The sequence below is a fragment of the Littorina saxatilis genome, linkage group LG12 (genome assembly GCF_037325665.1).
Source record: "Littorina saxatilis isolate snail1 linkage group LG12, US_GU_Lsax_2.0, whole genome shotgun sequence".
NCBI lineage: Eukaryota > Metazoa > Mollusca > Gastropoda > Littorinimorpha > Littorinidae > Littorina > Littorina saxatilis.
Window position 1 is genome coordinate 51,309,565 of NC_090256.1, and position 19,644 is coordinate 51,329,208.

Sequence of the window (19,644 nt, forward strand, 5' to 3'; positions counted from 1 at the left end):
ATTTCATCACTCTTTGTACGTTTGTATTTTGAACACTAGTCTGGATTACACCAATTTTATTCCTCTTTCTACGTTTGTATTTTGATCACTAGTCTGGATTACACAGATTCTATCACTCTCGGTTCGTTTGTATTTTGAACACTAGTCTGGATTACACCAATTTTATCACTCTTTGTACGTTTGGATTTTGATCAGTAGTCTGGATTACACCGATTATATCACTCTTGGTACGTTTGTATTTTGAATACCACGTCAAGCCAGTTGCTTTTGTCGTCGTTGTGGTAGGCATCAAAGGTTCAGAATTTTGACACACTCTTGGCGCTTACATTTTCTGCAATTCCACTCGCTTGCGTGTCTGAGTCACTCTATCATTCTCCAAGGCTTAGTATTGGTGGAAAGCGTGTTGTGCGAGTGCGTGTGTGTGTGTGCGCGTGCGTGCGTGCGTGCGTGGGTGCGTGCGTGCGTGCGTGTGTGTGTGTGGGTGTCTGTCAGTGTGTCTGTGTGTCTGTGGTATAGTTCCTGTAAAACACCTCTACTTACATTGGTTAATTTGTATCTTTGATGGAGGAAGAAGGGTATCTAAAATTACTATATTCATTATTTTAATCAGTGAGGGCCAGGGAACAAGATTTTTAACCATGATATCAAGATTATTTCCGTGTAATAATCAAACCAATTGTTCTCTGATGCATCTTAACCTTTAGACAAATTAAACTTTATTCAAGAATGATTAAAGCTTTTCCTGGAATATAAAACATTCGTACCCAAAAAATCTGAAATAAGTATCTATAAGCTTGTTTGATTTGTTTTGATCATTCGCTCACGTTTCTATAAACGTGGGTCCATGTGATGGCAAATGCCTGTCTGTCCGTGTGTGTGCGTATTTACAGGACCACAAAACCTAACTTTCTAGAACGTTCCATAAACTTTTATAGCGCTTCGGAACTCAAAAATATACATGACAGAAAACAATGTTAAGATATGAAACTGTGTTCTTATTTCTATTGTCCAGGCAACGGCTATGCTGAATACTATGACAGTGCAGAGCCGGGTAAGATGCTCATGTAAAAGTGTTTGATAGTCTACCCTGTTTTTCCCCCGCGTCTGTATGTCTGTCTGTCTCTCTGTCCATCCTTCTGACCGACCGTCCGTCCGTCTGTCTGTCTGCCTGTCTGTCTGTCTCTCAGTTTTGAATGATCTATTTGTGGAAGTATATCTATATATATACCCTTTTGAATGACAGTACTTTCCTTTCTTCTTTTTTACATTTAGTCAAGTTTTGACTAAATTTTTTAACATAGAGGAGGGGGAATCGAGACGAGGGTCGTGGTGTATGTGTGTGTGTGTGTGTGTGTGTGTGTGTGTGTGTGTGTGTGTGTGTGTGTGTGCGTGTGACTGTGTCTGTCGGTCTGTCTGTCTGTCTGTGCGTGTGTGTGTGTAGAGCGATTCAGACTAAACTACTGGACCGATCTTTATGAAATTTGACATGAGAGTTCCTGGGAATGATATCCCCGAATGTTTTTTCTTTTTTTCGATAAATACCTTTGATGACGTCATATCCGGCTTTTTGTAAAAGTTGAGGCGGCACTGTCACACCCTCATTTTTCAATCAAATTGATTGAAATTTTGGCAAAGCAATCTTCGACGAAGGCCGGTGTAACACGAAATTTTTACTCCACGAAAAATTTTACTCCGGAGTAAATATTTTGTACGAAATTCTTACTCCGAGTACACTTTTCGTACGAGAAAAGAACTCCCCAAGGCACGAAAAAATTACTCCCTCCACGAAATTTTTACTCCCCATTTTTTTTACTTCCAGTAAAAATCTCGTACGCAAAAATGGGATGCGGGCGAAGGGATAATGTCAATAAGTGATCTCGCGCACACAAATGTCGCGCTACCCTCCCTCCACCCCTTCCACCACCAAGACTAACAGGGGACAAGGGAGTAAAAATTTCGTACACCTGGCAATGGGAAGTTAAATTGCTCGTGTTGGGGTGAAGTAATTTATTCGTTATTTATTCGTCAGGGGAGTAACAATTTTGTACGACATGTTTTCTCGGAACTCACCTGTCTTGGGGAGTAATTTTCTCGTGCAATGGGGGAGTGCTTTTTTTGTAAAGGGAGTAACGTTTTCGTACGAAATGTTTACTCCAGAGTAAAAATCTCGTGGGAGTAATTTTCTCGTGTTACACCGGACATTGGTATTGCATTTCAGCTTGATGGCTTAAAAACTAGTGAATGAGTTTGGTCATTAAAAATCAGAAACTTGTAATTAAATTCTTTTTTATTAAACGATCCAAAAACAATTTCATCTTATTCTTCGTCATTTTCTGATTCCAAAGACATATACATATGCTATATTTGGATGACAAACAAGCTCTGAAAATTAAAAATATGAAAATTATGATTAAAATTAATTTTCCGAAATCGATTTAAAAACAATTTCCTCTTATTCCTTGTCGGTCCCTGATTCCAAAAACATATAGATATGATATGTTTGGATTAAAAACAAACTCAGTAAGCTAAAAAGAATAGACATACAGAAAAGCGTGTTATCCTGCTCAGCGCGACCACTACCGCACTATTCTGCATGGCTTGTCGATTTCACCGCCTTTGCCACGAGCGGTGGACTGACGAAAATACGAGTATGTGGTCTTGGTGAAAAAAGCAGTGCGTTCAGTTTCATTCTGTGAGTTCGACAGCTTGACTAAATGTAGTAATTTCGCCTTACGCAACTTGTTTAACCTTATTTTCTTCTTCTTTGTTTCATACCTTCCTTTCTTTTCTTCCCACCTTCTGCCTTTCCTTCTTCTTTTCTCCTCCTTACTTCCTTCTTATTCTTTTTACATTTAGTCAAGTTTTGACTAAATGTTTTAACATAGAGGGGGAATCGAGACGAGGGTCGTGGTGTATGTGTGTGTGTGTGTGTGTTTGTGTGTGTGTGTGTGTGTGTGTGTGTGTGTGTGTGTGTGTGTGTGTGTGTGTGTGCGTGTGTAGAGCGATTCAGACCAAACTACTGGACCGATCTTTATGAAATTTTACATGAGAGTTCCTGGGAATGATATCCCCGGACTTTTTTTCTTCTTTTTTTTCGATAAATACTTTTGATGACGTCATATCCGGCTTTTTGTAAAAGTTGAGGCGGCACTGTCACACCCTCATTTTTCAATCAAATTGATTAAAATTTTTGTAAAGCAATTTTCGACGAAGGCCGGACTTCGGTATTGCATTTCAGCTTGGTGGCTTAAAAATTAGTTAATGACTTTGGTCATTAAAAATCTGAAAATTGTAATAATTTTTTGTTCATATAAAACGATCCAAATTTACGTTAATCTTATTCTACATCATTTCCTGATTCCCAAAAAATATAAATATGTTATATTTGGATTAAAAACAAGCTCTGAAAATTAAAAATATAAAAATTATGATCAAAATTAAATTTCCGAAATCGATTTAAAAACAATTTCATCTTATTCCTTGTCGGTTCGTGATTCCAAAAACATATAGATATGATATGTTTGGATTAAAAACACGCTCAGAAAGTTAAAACGAAGAGAGGTACAGAAAAGCGTGCTATGCAGCACAGCGAAACCACTACCGCGCTGAACAGGCTCGTCAGTTTCACTCCGTTATGCACAAGCGGCGGACTACGGTCATTGTGAAAAAATGCAGTGCGTTCAGTTTCATTCTGTGAGTTCCACAGCTTGACTAAATGTAGTAATTTCGCCTTACGCGACTTGTTTCTTTTCTGCCTTCATTTCTTTCCTTTCTTTCTGATTTCCTTCCTTTCTTCCTTGCGTTCTTTTCTCCGTGTGCCTAAACAATACGTCATTTATTTCTGTTTTTTGTTTCCTTTTCGTTCTCTCTTTCCTTTCCTTCCTTCTTTTCTACTTTCCTTCTGCCTTCTGTCCTTCTTTCTTCCCTCCATCCTTCCTTTACTTTCGAATTTCTTGCCTCCCCCTTTCTTTCCTGCTTTCCTACTTTACTTCCTTCCTCTCTTCTTTCTGTTATCCAAGTGTCTCTCTGTTCAACAGAGGCGGAGGACAAAGCAGTGCTGTACGCCATACTGGCCCCTGCCCTCCTGGGCTTCATCGCTGTGGCCGTGTGTCTGTGCTACCGCTGGCGGATCAGGTCCACCAAGAGCGTGCTCATTGGGGAGGTGCTTCATAGAGAGGTCAGTCTAGCATAGAAGAAAATTTTCCATTTTTATGTAATATTTTAATGGACAATAAATTGCTGTTATTTTTATTGTTATTGTTATTATTGACCGCAGAATGAGGTGGGCGGGGCTTGTGTGTTGGATGTCACGTGCTTATGGTGAGGGAAGTTCTTCTCTCCTACTCTTACTTTAGTTTTAGTCTTGAGAGCACGCCATCCAACACACAGGCCCCAGCCCACAGGCCCCAGCCCACCTGATGTCAATTGCCTGTGGTTTTGACCCCATTCAGATTGAGGGGGTCTTCTTTCTCGTTCTGCAGAGAGGTCAATCTTATACGGTTCAGGTAAGAGCGCAGTGTTGACTCATTTAGGTCACCTACGCTAGGCAACGAAGGATTTATGACGTCATCCAATAATCATATTACAGTACCCGCTATTACGAGTTAGTCGTGTGACAGAGAGTTTTCTTGCACACGAGACTGTAGATGTCTCACGACGGCGTAGCTGAGTCTGTCCCCCGTCCGCCTAGTGAAGAGAGAGATGATGAAACTTTATTTTTCAAGGATAGAGGTTTAAGAGAGAGGGAACGGGACCTAGAACGGTTGTGTGGAAAGGGGGTATAAGACTCGACCACTTGGCTATTGGTGGAGACAGCTGGAAGATCTCTGGATATAATTAAAGAGGAGTAGTCTTCCTTTTAGAAAATGTGTACTCTGCCTTGCAGATTACAAAATTGTGCTGTCGGGGCTGGGTAAAGGGAGTGGAGGGTAAGGGGCTGGGGGGTGGGTAAGCGAGGGGTAAGAGAGACGAAAGAGAAAACTGGACAGGGGAAAGTCACTGCCTGAAGTATTCAATAAATTAAAGCCACACACAAAAAAAAGAAATTACCACATATGCAGGTTTTCAATTCATATTTTTGCAAAGTATCTGCACAAGCATGTGTGAGTATGTTCGTGGCTGCTTTCATGGGGTGCCTGTATCCTCAGGAATTTGAGGATTTCTTTTATCTCTCTTTTTCTGACACCGTTGATTTAACGTCACATTTACAGGACAGTTATTTTCCTTTCAGTTATAAGTTGTAGTAGTTTGACCTTATTGTTTTAGGACAAGTCGAGCTCGTTCACCAGTAGCAAAGACTCACTCAGTCCGTCAGTGTGCCTGAGTGTGTGTGATGGGGGGGGGGGGGGGGGGGCTCCCGTGACCGGCCACCTGCAATGTACTGACAGGTTTGCACTGGCCCAAGGGTATCCGTTCATGAGAGGGACTGCTGTAACAGCAAAACTAGTGTGAAACATAAGTAATCAATTTATCCACTTTACCATATTCACAACAGGGACCTATCACTCTTCTTTGCATGTTTTTATGCCTACGGATTTTCAAATACTCAGCAACACATGTAACCCAAATTCAACATGTGCCCGTACAATTTAATACCGCTTCTTTTATGAAAACATTACTTCGGCCATGTTGATTTTAATCAACCAATTTTCTTGTAGAGTTTAGCGTTGAACGGAGTGCTGATCCCACTCAATACAATACAATACAATACAATACAATACAATAACTTTATTAATCTCTAAAAGAGAAATTGCATTGCTGAGCGTTTGTGTCCGTAATAATAACATACATAAAACATTCAAAATAAACATTTGTTCTTTGTCCTGAGAAAATACAGCACATTGGTTATCACATAAGAAAGTATATTAAAAATAAATTAACATGCATTCACCATCAACAATGCACAAACGAAAGTCAGCACCTTGCCGGTTATCACATATTGTCTAAGAGAGTAGAATAAGAGTATATAATCATGCAAAACAAAATCAACAATACTGAAACAATACAGAACACTGACCCCGTGCATCAGAGCGACAACACCAGCATCTACCGCCCCACCTGAGAATTGAAGATGTGAATTGCAGATGGAATGAACGAATTTCTGTAGCGTGTGGATCTTGCGGTTGGTTGTCTGAATCTGTTGCTCCTGTCTGTCCGTCTACTGTCAAATTCCGGTCTGAGTGGGTGCGAGTCGTCAGCCAAAATCTTCTGTACCTTGTCAGTCAGTCGTCGTTCATGTGTTGATGTGAAATTGTCCTGCTTCCTCCCAACCACCCCACTTGCTTTCCTGATGAATTTATCTAATCTATCCCTGTCTTGCTTGTTGATGTTGCCACCCCAACACACGGAGTCAAAGTACAACACACTATTGCACGTTGAAGTGTAAAACATCTGAAGGATTTCTTGTCTGATGTTAAAAGACCTGAGTTTTCTCAAAAAGTACAGGCGAGAGTGGAGTTTCTTCACAAGGGCATCAGAGTTTGGTTTCCATGTCAACTTATTGTCTATAATCACCCCCAAATACTTATACTGCTCTACCTTCTCTACGACCTCCCCCTTGATCACTATCTCCCTGTGTACATGTTCCCCCCTCCTGTTGTCTATTATCATTTCCTTTGTCTTCCCCACATTAAGCTCTAAATAGTTGTTTTCACACCACCCCACAAACCTATCTACCTCCTGCCTGTAGTCAGAGTCGTCGTCATCAGTCAGCAGTCCGGTCAGTCCAGTGTCGTCAGCAAACTTGGTTATGGGGCAGGAGTCACTAGAACTTCTAAAATCTGCTGTGTAGAGAGACAAAACTCATGTTGAGGCGGTCATCTGTCCGCCTAGCGTTAGTCACTTAAAGTAGATCGTTCTACAGAGAGGTCTGTGAGAGCGCAGCGTCAACCATTTTCATGCCGAAGTGGTCCTTCATCCACCCAATTAGTCAAATATGCCCACTGCATTTGTAGCGGGGTAACTGGAGAATACTGTAGCTGTGGATGCAGCGATATTGGGTCGGTTCTCCGTTTAGGGAAACAAAAGTACGTTGTTTCGTAGAGACGCCTGGTGAATTTAATACAGGCTAACGTAAAACGCAATGTTGACCTACTCCTACTGACGCTGTCCTCGAGGAGAACGGTATCACTGTGAGGGCTGAGAGTGTGGGGGGGGGGGGGGGGGGCCGAGGAGGGTGTTGAGTAAGCGTGCGTGCGTTCGTAAGTGCTTGTGTGTGTGTGTGTGTAAACAAATCGTTGACGGATTAGCTAGGACAAATGAAGGAATTAAATGGCTTTTGCAGGGGAGGTTGCTTTGCACTTCTGCCGCTTCACTTTTGTGGAATCGAGCCCTCAGAGATACATTTGCATTTAGGCAAGCTTATTCGAGCTTAGCGGTGATCAATATAGAGAGCACACTGACACCGACCGCCTTGACACTCTTCCACAATGCAAATAGCTATGATCGTATCCGTCTTTCAGATCTTTCAAGGAAATATTAGAAACTTTTCACAGACCATGGATGCATCTTTTTGAGTACAAGATGGACTTTCTGGGGTTAAATTCATATCTCAAAAAGGCAGATGGATTTTCAGCGATAAACTCAAACAATCGTAGCTCAGTTGTATGTGTGCATGCATCGCTCAGACACAGATGGACTTACTGCCAAAGGCTACTGTTTTCTCTTCGGCAAATTAATGTTCTAAAAGTTTTAACAATTTTCGGAAGGTTAAGCCTCACCGCTCCCCCGTAGGAAAAAGGTGGTGGCTGCCAAAATGACGGCACAGGTTTGGGCGATTTGAAGTGAATTTGAACGTTAATTGGACAGCCGACGCCAAACGACAGCCTTGGTAGTTCTGTATTTCTGTAAACTGTAGCTCGCCGTCGTGAAGGTGAAAAAGTTCGTTTCTACTACACTTTAACCTGCCTGGTAATGGTACAGGTATTCATAACTTAACAGAGTTCATTCTTTCTACAGTGTCAAGTTTTCTGCAGGTTTATGCTGTATTCGTAACAGATTGGATTACCGTGTAAGTAGCGTAGTTTGAAATTGCACCGGTCTGCCCTTTTGTCACAGTAAAGCGACCTTATCACTGGTGTTTAACCGGCCTGCACTTGTTCTGTGACATACATTGCGCATGACCTGTCTCGTCTAGTTTTCTTGGACTGTTCATCCTGTCCCAGTTAATATAGCCCAGTCGATAAAGCAAACAGAAAGTCTGACGTTTCCTACACCGCACAGGTTTATATGAATGCCACGATGACCCAGCTGTGTGATTTGTGGATCCCTGGCTGACCCTGTGGTCGTATTCAATTGAGGATACCGTCATATCCGTGTAAACAATCCTACAAATCACCACAGATCCGTCCAGGATTTTACAATGGATAAAAGCATCCTTCCAATTTGACAATTGCTAATAATGTACAGTACAACGGGTTAAGTGTAAGGTGAGAATTTGTTTTCCGCAATTAACTTCTGAACTGACACCTGTGCTAAACTGCGACATTAGACTAGCAAAAAGACGGGCGCAGTGGCCTAGTGGATAAGACATCGGCCTCCTAATCGGAAAGCCGTGAGTTCAAATCCCGGCCGCGACCGCCTGGTGGGTTTAAGATGGAGATTTGTCCGATCTCCCAGGTCAACTTCTGTGCAGACCTGGTAGTGCCTTACCCCACTTCGTGTCTACACGCAAGCACAGGACTAAGTGCGTACGGAAAAGATCCTGTAATCCATGTCAGAGTTCGGTGGGTTATAGAAACACGAAAATACCCAGCCTGTTTCCCCCAAAAGTGGCGTATGGCTGCCTGAATGGCGGGGACAAAACGATCATACACGTAAAATCCCACTCGTGCAAAAACAAGAGTGAACGTGGGAGTTTGAGCCCATGAACGAAGAAGAAGAAGAAGACCAGCACACACAAAAATCCACTCGTGCAAAAACATGAGTGAACGTGGGAGTTTGAGCCCATGAACGAAGAAGAAGAAGAAGACCAGCACACACAAAAATCCACTCGTGCAAAAACATGAGTGAACGTGGGAGTTTGAGCCCATGAACGAAGAAGAAGAAGAAGACCAGCACACACAAAAATCCACTCGTGCAAAAACATGAGTGAACGTGGGAGTTTGAGCCCATGAACGAAGAAGAAGAAGAAGACCAGCACACACAAAAATCCACTCGTGCAAAAGCATGAGTGAACGTGGGAGTTTGAGCCCATGAACAAAGAAGAAGAAGAAGACCAGCACACACAAAAATCCACTCTGCGCAGAAAACAGCCAGGCTGTTGACGTTAGGCGTGTTTCCAAGTGAAAGGATATCCTCGTCCCATGTAAAAGCCTGGACAGATTTTTTTTTTAAATTTTTTTTTTTTTGCTTAACGCCCAGCCGACCACGAAGGGCCATATCAGAGCGGTGCTGCTTTGACATTTAACGTGCGCCACACACAAGACAGAAGTCGCAGCACAGGCTTCATGTCTCACCCAGTCACATTATTCTGACACCGGACCAACCAGTCCTAGCACTAACCCCATAATGCCAGACGCCAGGCGGAGCAACCACTAGATTGCCAATTTCAAAGTCTTAGGTATGACCCGGCCGGGGTTCGAACCCACGACCTCCCGCTCACTGGGCGGACGCCTTACCACTAGGCCACCGTGTCGCGGTCCTGGACAGATCTATTGTTGTTTACATGATTGTTTACACAAAAAGGAAGGTATCGTACTACTTCAAAACACGTACGTTTATGTGATACCATCCTAGCCAGTTGACACAGACACGCAGACAAAAATCTATAAACGTACAACAGAAAATGTTCAGAAGGTTACTTCTTTGTCACTCTGTGGTTCTTTGTCATTAATATGATCAATGCCTGTTCGTTATACTTATAACTCAGTTATACTAAAACCAGGCTTATGGCTTGCATCTAATCACCAAAGTTACCAAGAACACAGCTCAAATTCTTTGTCACATTGAAAATTGCAGCAGGAAAAAGCGTTTAAATTATTCCAGGCGATAAGGTCTCGTAACTCAATCATGGCAAAGCTAACTGTGTGACCTTCTACATGCCAGATTTTTGTAAGCCTTCATTTTTGTATGGGGCTGCTTCCAGCAGCAATTTTCTTGTAGTTGAGAGCTGCATGATTATTCCTTATCCGTGCAGTTTGTTTATTGTCTTATCCGTAGGGGAGGACATGAGATTTGGCTATTGTCTTGGTTTAGGAGTACCAGTGCCTCACATTCAGAAAACCTGAGACTAAGTTCAGACAGTTTGGATATTATCGTTTGGTCTCGCTTACGAATCGAGGCTCTCGAGTCCCGAGAATTTGGTTTGGTTTGGTTTGGTTTGGTTTACGAATAACCAAACTGTTAATGTGTGGTCGTGTACACTATGTCATATACATATACTCTTCCAAAAAAGTGGAGGGCCATTCAAGAAAATGTATTGCTAAAAATCGAGGGTCAAACAATTTAATTGAAACTTGTCGGTTTCTTTTAGTTCACAAAAGGATTGTGAGCGTTGCTTTTGGCAGACCGTTATATTGCACCAACCAAACACGCAGAAAGATTCTGCTTTTGGGGGAATGGGGTGGGTTTCAAAGTCAAATGCAATTGACGCAAACCATTCCAGGGCAAGAACGTGTAATGCTTCAACAGGGTTTTGGCCATGAACGGTGCTTACACGTTTGTGTTTAAAAGCTGACACACTGTCAAAATAATGCACTGTAGCAAAATGCCTCGCTGACAAAAATTGAATTCTTTTCTGGTTCTTAACTTACTGGAAGAGTTATATGTGTTACGATTAAGGTAAAACATTTTATTTAATGTTGTCTTTAAAACACCACACAAAGGTCCATAAGGTATTAAGGGGAACGGCAAACACATTTCTTGTTCAGGTAAAGGGTATTTACCATCAAAGGTAAACCGTTATGCATTTGAATCATCGCGGATACATTAACCTAGCTATTCGAGAAGATCCACCTCCCCTATTCGACAACCCCTCCCCCTATCACCACCACCCCTGCTTATGCATGTAATAATCGTGCACTACCTGCCTCACTGCTTCCTGTCGAGAGTGGTGAATCTTAATCTGATTTAAATATTTTCGCTAGTGGAAGGGGTATTTCTAGGAGAAACGCTCGCGGCGCCAATGATATTTGGCCTCTTTAAACGTCATTATAGCATGTTGTGTTGCCACAGCTAACTTTTTGGTTTACTTCCGAAAGCTGGAATAGCCATGCAATTATGTTCCTGACAGGAGATTTGAAATGCTGAAGCAAAAACTGTGTCCATTTTCTTTCAGTTTCGTGAACGTTTTGTAACTCCGCGTTGTCATTTTGACAGTTGTTTTGTCGCTTTTTTGTCATTCTGACCGCTCTTTTGCTGCCTGTTGTCATTTTGACCGTTTTGGGCTGCTTTTTTGTTGTCTTGACCGTTCTTCGGTTGCGTTTTGTAATGTTGGCTGTTCTTTTGCAGCTTTTTATATCGCTCGTTCTCTAGCTACTTTTGTCATCTGGACTGTTTAGCTTCTTTATTTGACTTACCCGTTCTTTTTTTTTTGTCATCTTGACTGTCTTCTACTTCTTTTTGTATTGGCAGTTCTTTTGCTTCTTTTAGTATTGAAAGTTCTGTAGCTTCGTTTTGTAAGCTTGAACGTTCTTTTGGTTGTATTGTCTTCTTTAACTTATTGTCATTGTGGTCGTTCTTTCTTTTCCTGCTTTTTGATTGGCTGTTCTTAAGCTGGGTTTTGTTTTGACCGTTTTTGAGTCACTTGAGAAAAAGTGACTCTATGTAATCGGTCAGTGTTAGTCTGTCCGGCCGGCCGGCCGGCCGTCCGTAGACACCACCTTAACGTTGGACTTTTCTTGGAAACTATCAAAGCGATCGGGCTCATATTTTGTTTAGTCGTGACCTCCAATGACCTCTACACTTTAACGATGGTTTCGTTGACCTTTGACCTTTTTCAAGGTCACAGGTCAGCGTCAAAGGAAAAATTAGACATTTTATATCTTTTCTCGGAAACTATCAAAGCGATCGGGCTCATATTTTGTTTAGTCGTGACCTCCAATGACCTCTACACTTTAACGATGGTTTCGTTGACCTTTGACCTTTTTCAAGGTCAGCGTCAAAGGAAAAATTAGACATTTTATATCTTTGACAAAGTTCATCGGATGTGATTGAAACTTTGTAGGATTATTCTTTACATCAAAGTATTTACATCTGTAGCCTTTTACGAACGTTATCAGAAAAACAAGGGAGATAACTAGCCTTTTCTGTTCGGCAACACACAACTTAACGTTGGGCTTTTCTCGGAAACTATAAAAGTGACCAGGCTCAAATTTTATGTGAACGTGACTCATTGTGTTGTGAATAGCAATTTCTTCCTGTCCATCTGATGCCTCATATAATATTCAGAACTGCGAAAGTGACTCGATCGAGCGTTTGCTCTTCTTGTTTAACCTGCTTCTTGTCGTCTTCAGCGGTCTTTGGTTTAAACAATGTTTATTCATATTTACATGTTCAGGAAATGCAGCTTCAGTGGTCTTTCGCTTCCTTCTGTATAAGCCTTTTTGTTGCTGCTTTTAAATTGGCCTTTCTGTTGCTGCATTTGGTATTGACCTCTTGTTTAAACCTCCTTTTTGTCGTGATCGCGTGTTGCATTGATTTGTTCCATTGACTGTTTTAACCTACTTTTTGCTGCTTTTTGTCACGTGGACCGTATTTTTTAGCAGTTTATTGTCATATTGTCCGCTCTCTAGCTAGTGTTGTAATCTTGACAGGTCTGTGGTACCCCTCAAAATAGACGCAAAAACCTCTCGTTTTCTACTGCTCAAGCGCTCAACACTGCATCAGTAGAACTGACATAACACAAGATATACGCCAGATAGCAAAACAAAACTACCTGTTCTGGATAGATAAACGATTTACTTTCTTCTCGTATGCAAAAGTTGCCAAGCTGCGCCTATTCTGAATTTTTGTCGATTTTTTAATTGGTACCTGACGTTATTGTCAGGTCGATTTTGGGGGTACCCTCCCTTTGGCTGAGGTCACGTGATACTTAAAACAGAAATCTTTGATCCGAAAAGTGTGCCAGGTAGCAAAGTGAAGGGCCTTTAATGGCATATAAAGTTTGAAGAAAATGACACGGGGATGAATATTTTAGTTGGGGTACGAAAATGGATGCAATACTTGTTTTGCTCATTTTAGTTATAATGCCACAGCTTTAAATTACAGAAAGAGATCGCCGACGACTTGGCTTGACTGAAAAGACTGAGTTTTATCGGACATTTGTGTGCATGCTGCTTTTTATAATTGTACCGGTTGTTTCTCCAAGGAAAATGAGTGCATGTTGACCTGTACCACACTACTAGATAAAGGAATGATCATATCGGCGGCAATAACCTTTAACTCAATTTCGGCGTTTCGAATATAAAAGATACCTTCCTTCTCGAATGCTTCTTACAAATCACCAGGTGTTACCGTCGGATATACTAGACCATCGTGTCACTTGAACACATAGTGAATGTCAAAAGCTTGTCTGTTTCCTTCTGAAATAAGTTCACTCTCTCCATGTCCTCTCCCTGCAGGAAATCACTCTCTCCATGTCCTCTCCCTGCAGGAAATCACTCTCTCCATGTCCTCTCCCTGCAGGAAATCACTCTCTCCATGTCCTCTCCCTGCAGGAAATCACTCTCTCCATGTCCTCTCCCTGCAGGAAATCACTCTCTCCATGTCCTCTCCCTGCAGGAAATCACTCTCTCCATGTCCTCTCCCTGCAGGAAATCACTCTCTCCATGTCCTCTCCCTGCAGGAAATCACTCTCTCCATGTCCTCTCCCTGCAGGAAATCACTCTCTCCATGTCCTCTCCCTGCAGGAAATCACTCTCTCCATGTCCTCTCCCTGCAGGAAATCAACCCCATCTACGAGTGTGCAGTCAGCAAGGACGAGGCTCAGCTGCTGCTCCCAGATGAGTACGAGATCAGTCCAGACTCCCTGCACTTAACCGAGGTCATCGGAGAGGGCGCCTTCGGCAAGGTTGTGAAGGCTGACCTCGACCTGTCTCTCGTGCCCGTGGGAGGTCGCTCTTCGGGGAGCAAGGTGGTCGCCGTCAAAATCCTAAAAGGTGTTTCAGTTATATTCTACTTTGACGAGAAAGAAAAGCGTGCAAATTGCAAAAAACAACAACAACAACCACGATTTGCAGGGTGAACACGTTGTTTTATGGAGCGGAGTATTTTTTGTTAAACGATTTCCGTTTCGGATGCTTAATTAAGTGTTGAAAAGAGTGTAGGGTTTATTGGTAGATGATATGTTTTTAATCATGTCTAAAAGGTTGTTTACGGTTTTCAAAAGTGATATACACTGCGGCTTGTGACGACCGTCAAGTACCAATGAAAATGGATAATAATAGCAATATATGCAAATTATAACAATTGTTACGTTAAAAAAAGATGCTGTAAGTAGTGGTAATACGTACAGACGGATTGTGGATACGGTGATGGGGGTGTGGGGTTGCAATTATCTTTTTTGTTGTCGATACTAACGATACACATACAAATATGGTAGGGAAGGTCAACAGTTACCGGCACGGTTGGCCTAGTGGTAAGGCGTCCACCCCGTGATCGGGAGGTCGTGGGTTCGAACCCCGGCCGGGTCATACCTAAGACTTTAAAATTGGCAATCTAGTGGCTGCTCCGCCTGGCGTCTGGCATCATGGGGTTAGTGCTAGGACTGGTTGGTCCGGTGTCAGAATAATGTGACTGGGTGAGACATGAAGCCTGCATGTGCTGCGACTTCTGTCTTGTGTGTGGTGCACGTTATATGTCAAAGCAGCACCGCCGCCCTGATATGGCCCTTCGTGGTCGGCTGGGCGTTAAGCAAACAAACAAACTAAAAGGTCAACAGTTGCGAAAACGACAACACATTTGAGGTTCATTGATGATGATGATGGTGATGATGATGATGGTGATGATGACAATGACGATGACGACGACGACATTGAAGACGACGACGACATCAATGACGACGAGGACACCTGCTAAATGTGTTCATGATGTTCTATTTTTTCCCCGTTTCAATCGCGAAGAGCACGCAACACCTGATGAGCACCGGAACCTGATGTTGGAGATCGAGGCCATGAAGCAACTGGGTCAGCACCAGAACATCGTGTCTATCATAGCGTGTGTCACGGGCTCACAGAGACCCTGTCTTGTCATGCACTACTGTCCACTGGGAGACCTGAGGAGTTTTCTCAGAAACAACAGGCTGAAGGTGGGCTATGTGATCTTTTTCAGTATTTTGGGTGTTTGGTTGCATTTACTTGTTTAAGTTTTTATTTTTTGCTTCGGTTAGAATGGTGATTTTTCAGCTTTATTTTTGTATGTGGTCGCATTTACTTTCAAGAAAAAAGCTGTCCTTTTACGTGTTGGTGTACCGGCACGGTTGGCCTAGTGGTAAGGCGTCCGCCCCGTGATCGGGAGGTCGTGGGTTCGAACCCCGGCCGGGTCATACCTAAGACTTTAAAATTGGCAATCTAGTGGCTGCTCCGCCTGGCATCTGGCATTATGGGGTTAGTGCTAGGACTGGTTGGTCCGGTGTCAGAATAATGTGACTGGGTGAGACATGAAGCCTGTGCTGCGACTTCTGTCTTGTGTGTGGCGCACGTTATATGTCAAAGCAGCACCGCCCTGATATGACCCTTCGTGGTCGGCTGGGCGTTAAGCAAACAAACAAACAAACGTGTTGCTGTCATTTATGTTGTTTCCCCTCTCTGCAAATGCATGAACGGTGTGTTCGCCTGTCTGTCTGTTTATCTGTACATGTTTGTATGTCTGTTCTGTGTGTCTGTCGTCTGTGAAGCTGTTAGGGAAACGTTGTGTGCCTTAGCAAAGAATACAGCCGCACTCGCCTAAACGAAACACGCTTAAGCAAAAAACTCGGATATCTGAAACCAAAACCAATTCCCCGCCAGACCCCCCTCTTTGTAAGACTATTTCTAATTCGGATAAGCCAAACTCTGTCAAAAAATAGCTAACTCAAACACGGATATCTCAAACGTGATTTTGACAGATAAGCCAAACTCTAAACACTGTCGGAGAGATTTTTTTTTTTTTTTGCTTGAAAAACACGTCAGGAAGATAAACATATTTCGTCACGGCTATAATTATCCTACGAAAACGAACACGTCACCTGTTTTTGAGTATGCGGGGAAACTGATGACGTGTGGAAGAAAGAGATCTTTGTGAAGAGCAAATCTACCTGAGGAATGTATGTGCTTATTTTGAGCGAGTGGTGAAGATCAAACCACAATAAACATGCAGCGAAACAAAACATTTGCCTACAATCTATGTTTACGGAGATTTGATCTTGATTTATGACCACAGAGACAAATTGTCTAATTTTGTTTCTTTACTTTCTTTAATGGAGAGGGTTTCATTAAACATTACATGTATTATGATTTACTTGGAATCCTTTTCTAACAAAAGCGTAGTTGCTTGTGGAATCTTTGATTTTGTTTCTGTGATGTGTCACTGTTTTCACCATTTATTTTTACAGTTGGCTTTGAGGTATTCATAAAGCCCCACTGAAGAAAGCTCGTGTAACTTGTCACTGTTTTGATCTTATTCATTTAAACACACACACACACACACACACACACACTGTGACTCACATACACAGTGACACACACACACACACACACACACACACACACACACACACACACACACACACACACACACACACGCAGAGAGAGAGAGAGAGAGAGAGAGAGAGAGAGAGAGAGAGAGAGAGAGAGACAGAGAGAGACAGAGAGAGAGAGAGAGAGAGAGAGAGAGAGAGAGAGAGAGAGAGAAACATTCGAAGTGATTTTACAACTTATCCTGAAAAAACTCGCTTAAGCCGCACTGCAGGGTAATTTCTCGGAAAGGTTTGGCTTATCCGAACTCGGATATGCACAAACTCGGATAAGCGAAACGATTTGTCATTCCCCGGGCGAGTTCGGCTTAAGCGTGTTTGACTGTAACAGCCTTTCTCTCTGCCAGTCAGTCTGTGTGTGTGTGTCAGTCTGTCCGTCTGTGTCTCTATCTCGCTCTCTCTCTTTCTTATTCTGTCTGAGCTATTGCATCGTGAAGTATTCCGCTGAATTCACATGTATCTCTCTGTTGTGTTGAAAAGGCATCCATATATAAAATTAGTTTCCAGGTTTGAACATTCTTGGTTAAAAAGGTAAACTACTGCTCGCGTAACATGATTTCAACTTCTGACCAAAGTACGTATGCTAGTCTCCAAGGGGAAGGTGCCGGTGTAACACGAAATTTTTACTCCACGAAAAATTTACTCCGGAGTAAATATTTCGTACGAAATTCTTACTCTGAGTACATATTTCGTACGAGAAAAGAACCATCCAAGGCACGAAAAAATTACTCCCTCCACAAAATGTTCACTCCCCATTTTTACATTTAGTCAAGTTTTGACTAAATGTTTTAACATAGAGGGGGGAATCGAGACGAGGGTCGTGGTGTATGTGTGTGTGTCTGTCTGTGTGTGTGTGTCTGTCTGTGTGTGTGTGTAGAGCGATTCAGACTAAACTACTGGGCCGATCTTTATGAAATTTGACATGAGAGTTCCTGGGTATGATATCCCCGGAATTATTTTTCATTTTTTCGATAAATACCTTTGATGACGTCATATCCGGCTTTTTGTAAAAGTTGAGGCGGCACTGTCACACTCTCATTTTTCAATCAAATTGATTGAAATTTTGGCAAAGCAATCTTCGACGAAGCCCGGGGTTTGGTATTGCATTTCAGCTTGGTGGCTTAAAAACTAATGAGTGAGTTTGGTCATTAAAAATCGGAAACTTGTAATTAAAATTATTTTTTTATTAAACGATCCAAAAACAATTTCATCTTATTCTTCGTCATTTTCTGATTCCAAAAACATATTCATATGTTATATTTGGATTAAAAACAAGCTCTGAAAATTAAAAATATAAAAATTATGATCAAAATTACATTTCCGAAATCGTTTTAAAAACTATTTCATCTTATTCCTTGTCGGTTCCTGATTCCAAAAAACATATAGATATGATATGTTTGGATTAAAAACACGCTCAGAAAGTTAAAACGAAGAGAGGTACAGTAAAGCGTGCTATGAAGCACAGCGCAATCGCTACCGCGCCAAACAGGCTCGTCACTTTCACTGCCTTTTGCACTAGCGGCGGACTACGTTCAGTTTCATTCTGTGAGTTCCACAGCTTGACTAAATGTAGTAATTTCGCCTTACGCGACTTGTTTCACTTCCAGTAAAAATCTCGTAGGCCTACGCGAAAATGGGATGCGGGCGAAGGGATAATGCCAATATGTGATTTCGCGCAAACGAATGTCGTGCCACCCTCCCTCAACCCCTTCCACCCCCAAGACTAACAGGGGACAAGGGAGTACACATTTCGTACACCTGTAGTGGAATGCATGAATGGAGACTATTATAGTTAGCAACTAAACGTAGGTTCGAACTAAGCAGTTCGTAACTAAAGATTTAGTCAGCCTGCAATGCATGAGAGCGAACTTGGTCGAGACTACTTAGTTACCAACTAAAAGAGTAGGTCATAACTTTCAGGTGACGTCACGGGGAATCCCTGTCACTGCGCAGGCGCGGTGAACTCTTCACCTTCGAAAGTGGTAAACAAACCAGCATGGGAGCATGGTAACAGTGCGAAAGTGGTTGATCGATGTAATATTATTTTGGCAAGTAAACAAGACAAACATAAGCGGAACGCAAACGTTTCTCTCAGTTCTTCCGCACATTACGAGAGCTAAAACTGCCCGGCCGGGGAGATGTACGCAGCATATAGGCTGAGTCAGTGTCGTCGAAGATTTGAGTGATGGCTCAGTCGGTATGTACTGGGAAAGGTCCCTCATAATGATTGTGCATTTTAAAGCAAAGCTGGAACTTTGTAACAGACAATGATGTATGGATGTATTTAAGTTTGTGTTTCAATTTATGGGAGCGAGACTGACATTTCTGAACTGAAAAAAGTAGTGTTTTGTGGAGTTTAGAGTTAATTGTCAGTAGAGACCGAGTCAATCGTTGAAGAGAAATAATTGCATGGTTCACCGATGGAGAGTTAAACGACCATAAAACCGCACCACAGGTATGTCATGAAGCTGTCTAAGTTCTACACTATACAACAACAGAAAATTAAATGAGGGAATCAAGACATAATAGATCAACTCTCTCTCTCTCTCTCAGTCTCTATCTCTCACACACACACGCATACGCACACACGAACACACACACACACTCACTCTCTCTCTCTCTCTCTCTCTCTCCCTATCTCTCTCTCTCTCCCTCTCTCTCTCTCTAAACCGCTAAGAGGGAGGGAGAAAGTTGCACACACACACTCACTCTCTCTCTCTCTCTCCCTATCTCTCTCTCTCTCTCTCTCTCTCTCTCTCTCTCTCCCTATCTCTCTCTCTCTCTCTCCCTCTCTCTCTCTAAACCGCTAAGAGGGAGGGAGAAAGTTGAGAACAAGAGTGCCAGATAAAGGAAGGAATGTAATTTGGAGCGATCATTAAACAAATTAAGAAACAAGCAAGTTAGCAAGCAAATCCTTAAAAATGTGTGATGTCATACAAAAGGAGCCAACAACGTTTTGGCCTGGTGTTCTACTT

At 42.3% G+C, this 19,644-nt stretch overlaps 1 protein-coding gene across 1 annotated transcript in view; it reads left to right on the forward strand.

The window, feature by feature from the left end:
• LOC138983133 (platelet-derived growth factor receptor alpha-like) overlaps window positions 1–19,644 on the forward strand; it is a 60,181-nt gene that overhangs the window by 9,234 nt on the left and 31,303 nt on the right. The window contains exons 4-7 of the mRNA XM_070356541.1: window positions 1,013–1,051; window positions 4,038–4,177; window positions 13,880–14,096; window positions 15,060–15,244. Coding sequence (XP_070212642.1) covers window positions 1,013–1,051; window positions 4,038–4,177; window positions 13,880–14,096; window positions 15,060–15,244 — 581 coding nt within the window. The remainder of the gene's footprint in view (window positions 1–1,012; window positions 1,052–4,037; window positions 4,178–13,879; window positions 14,097–15,059; window positions 15,245–19,644) is intronic.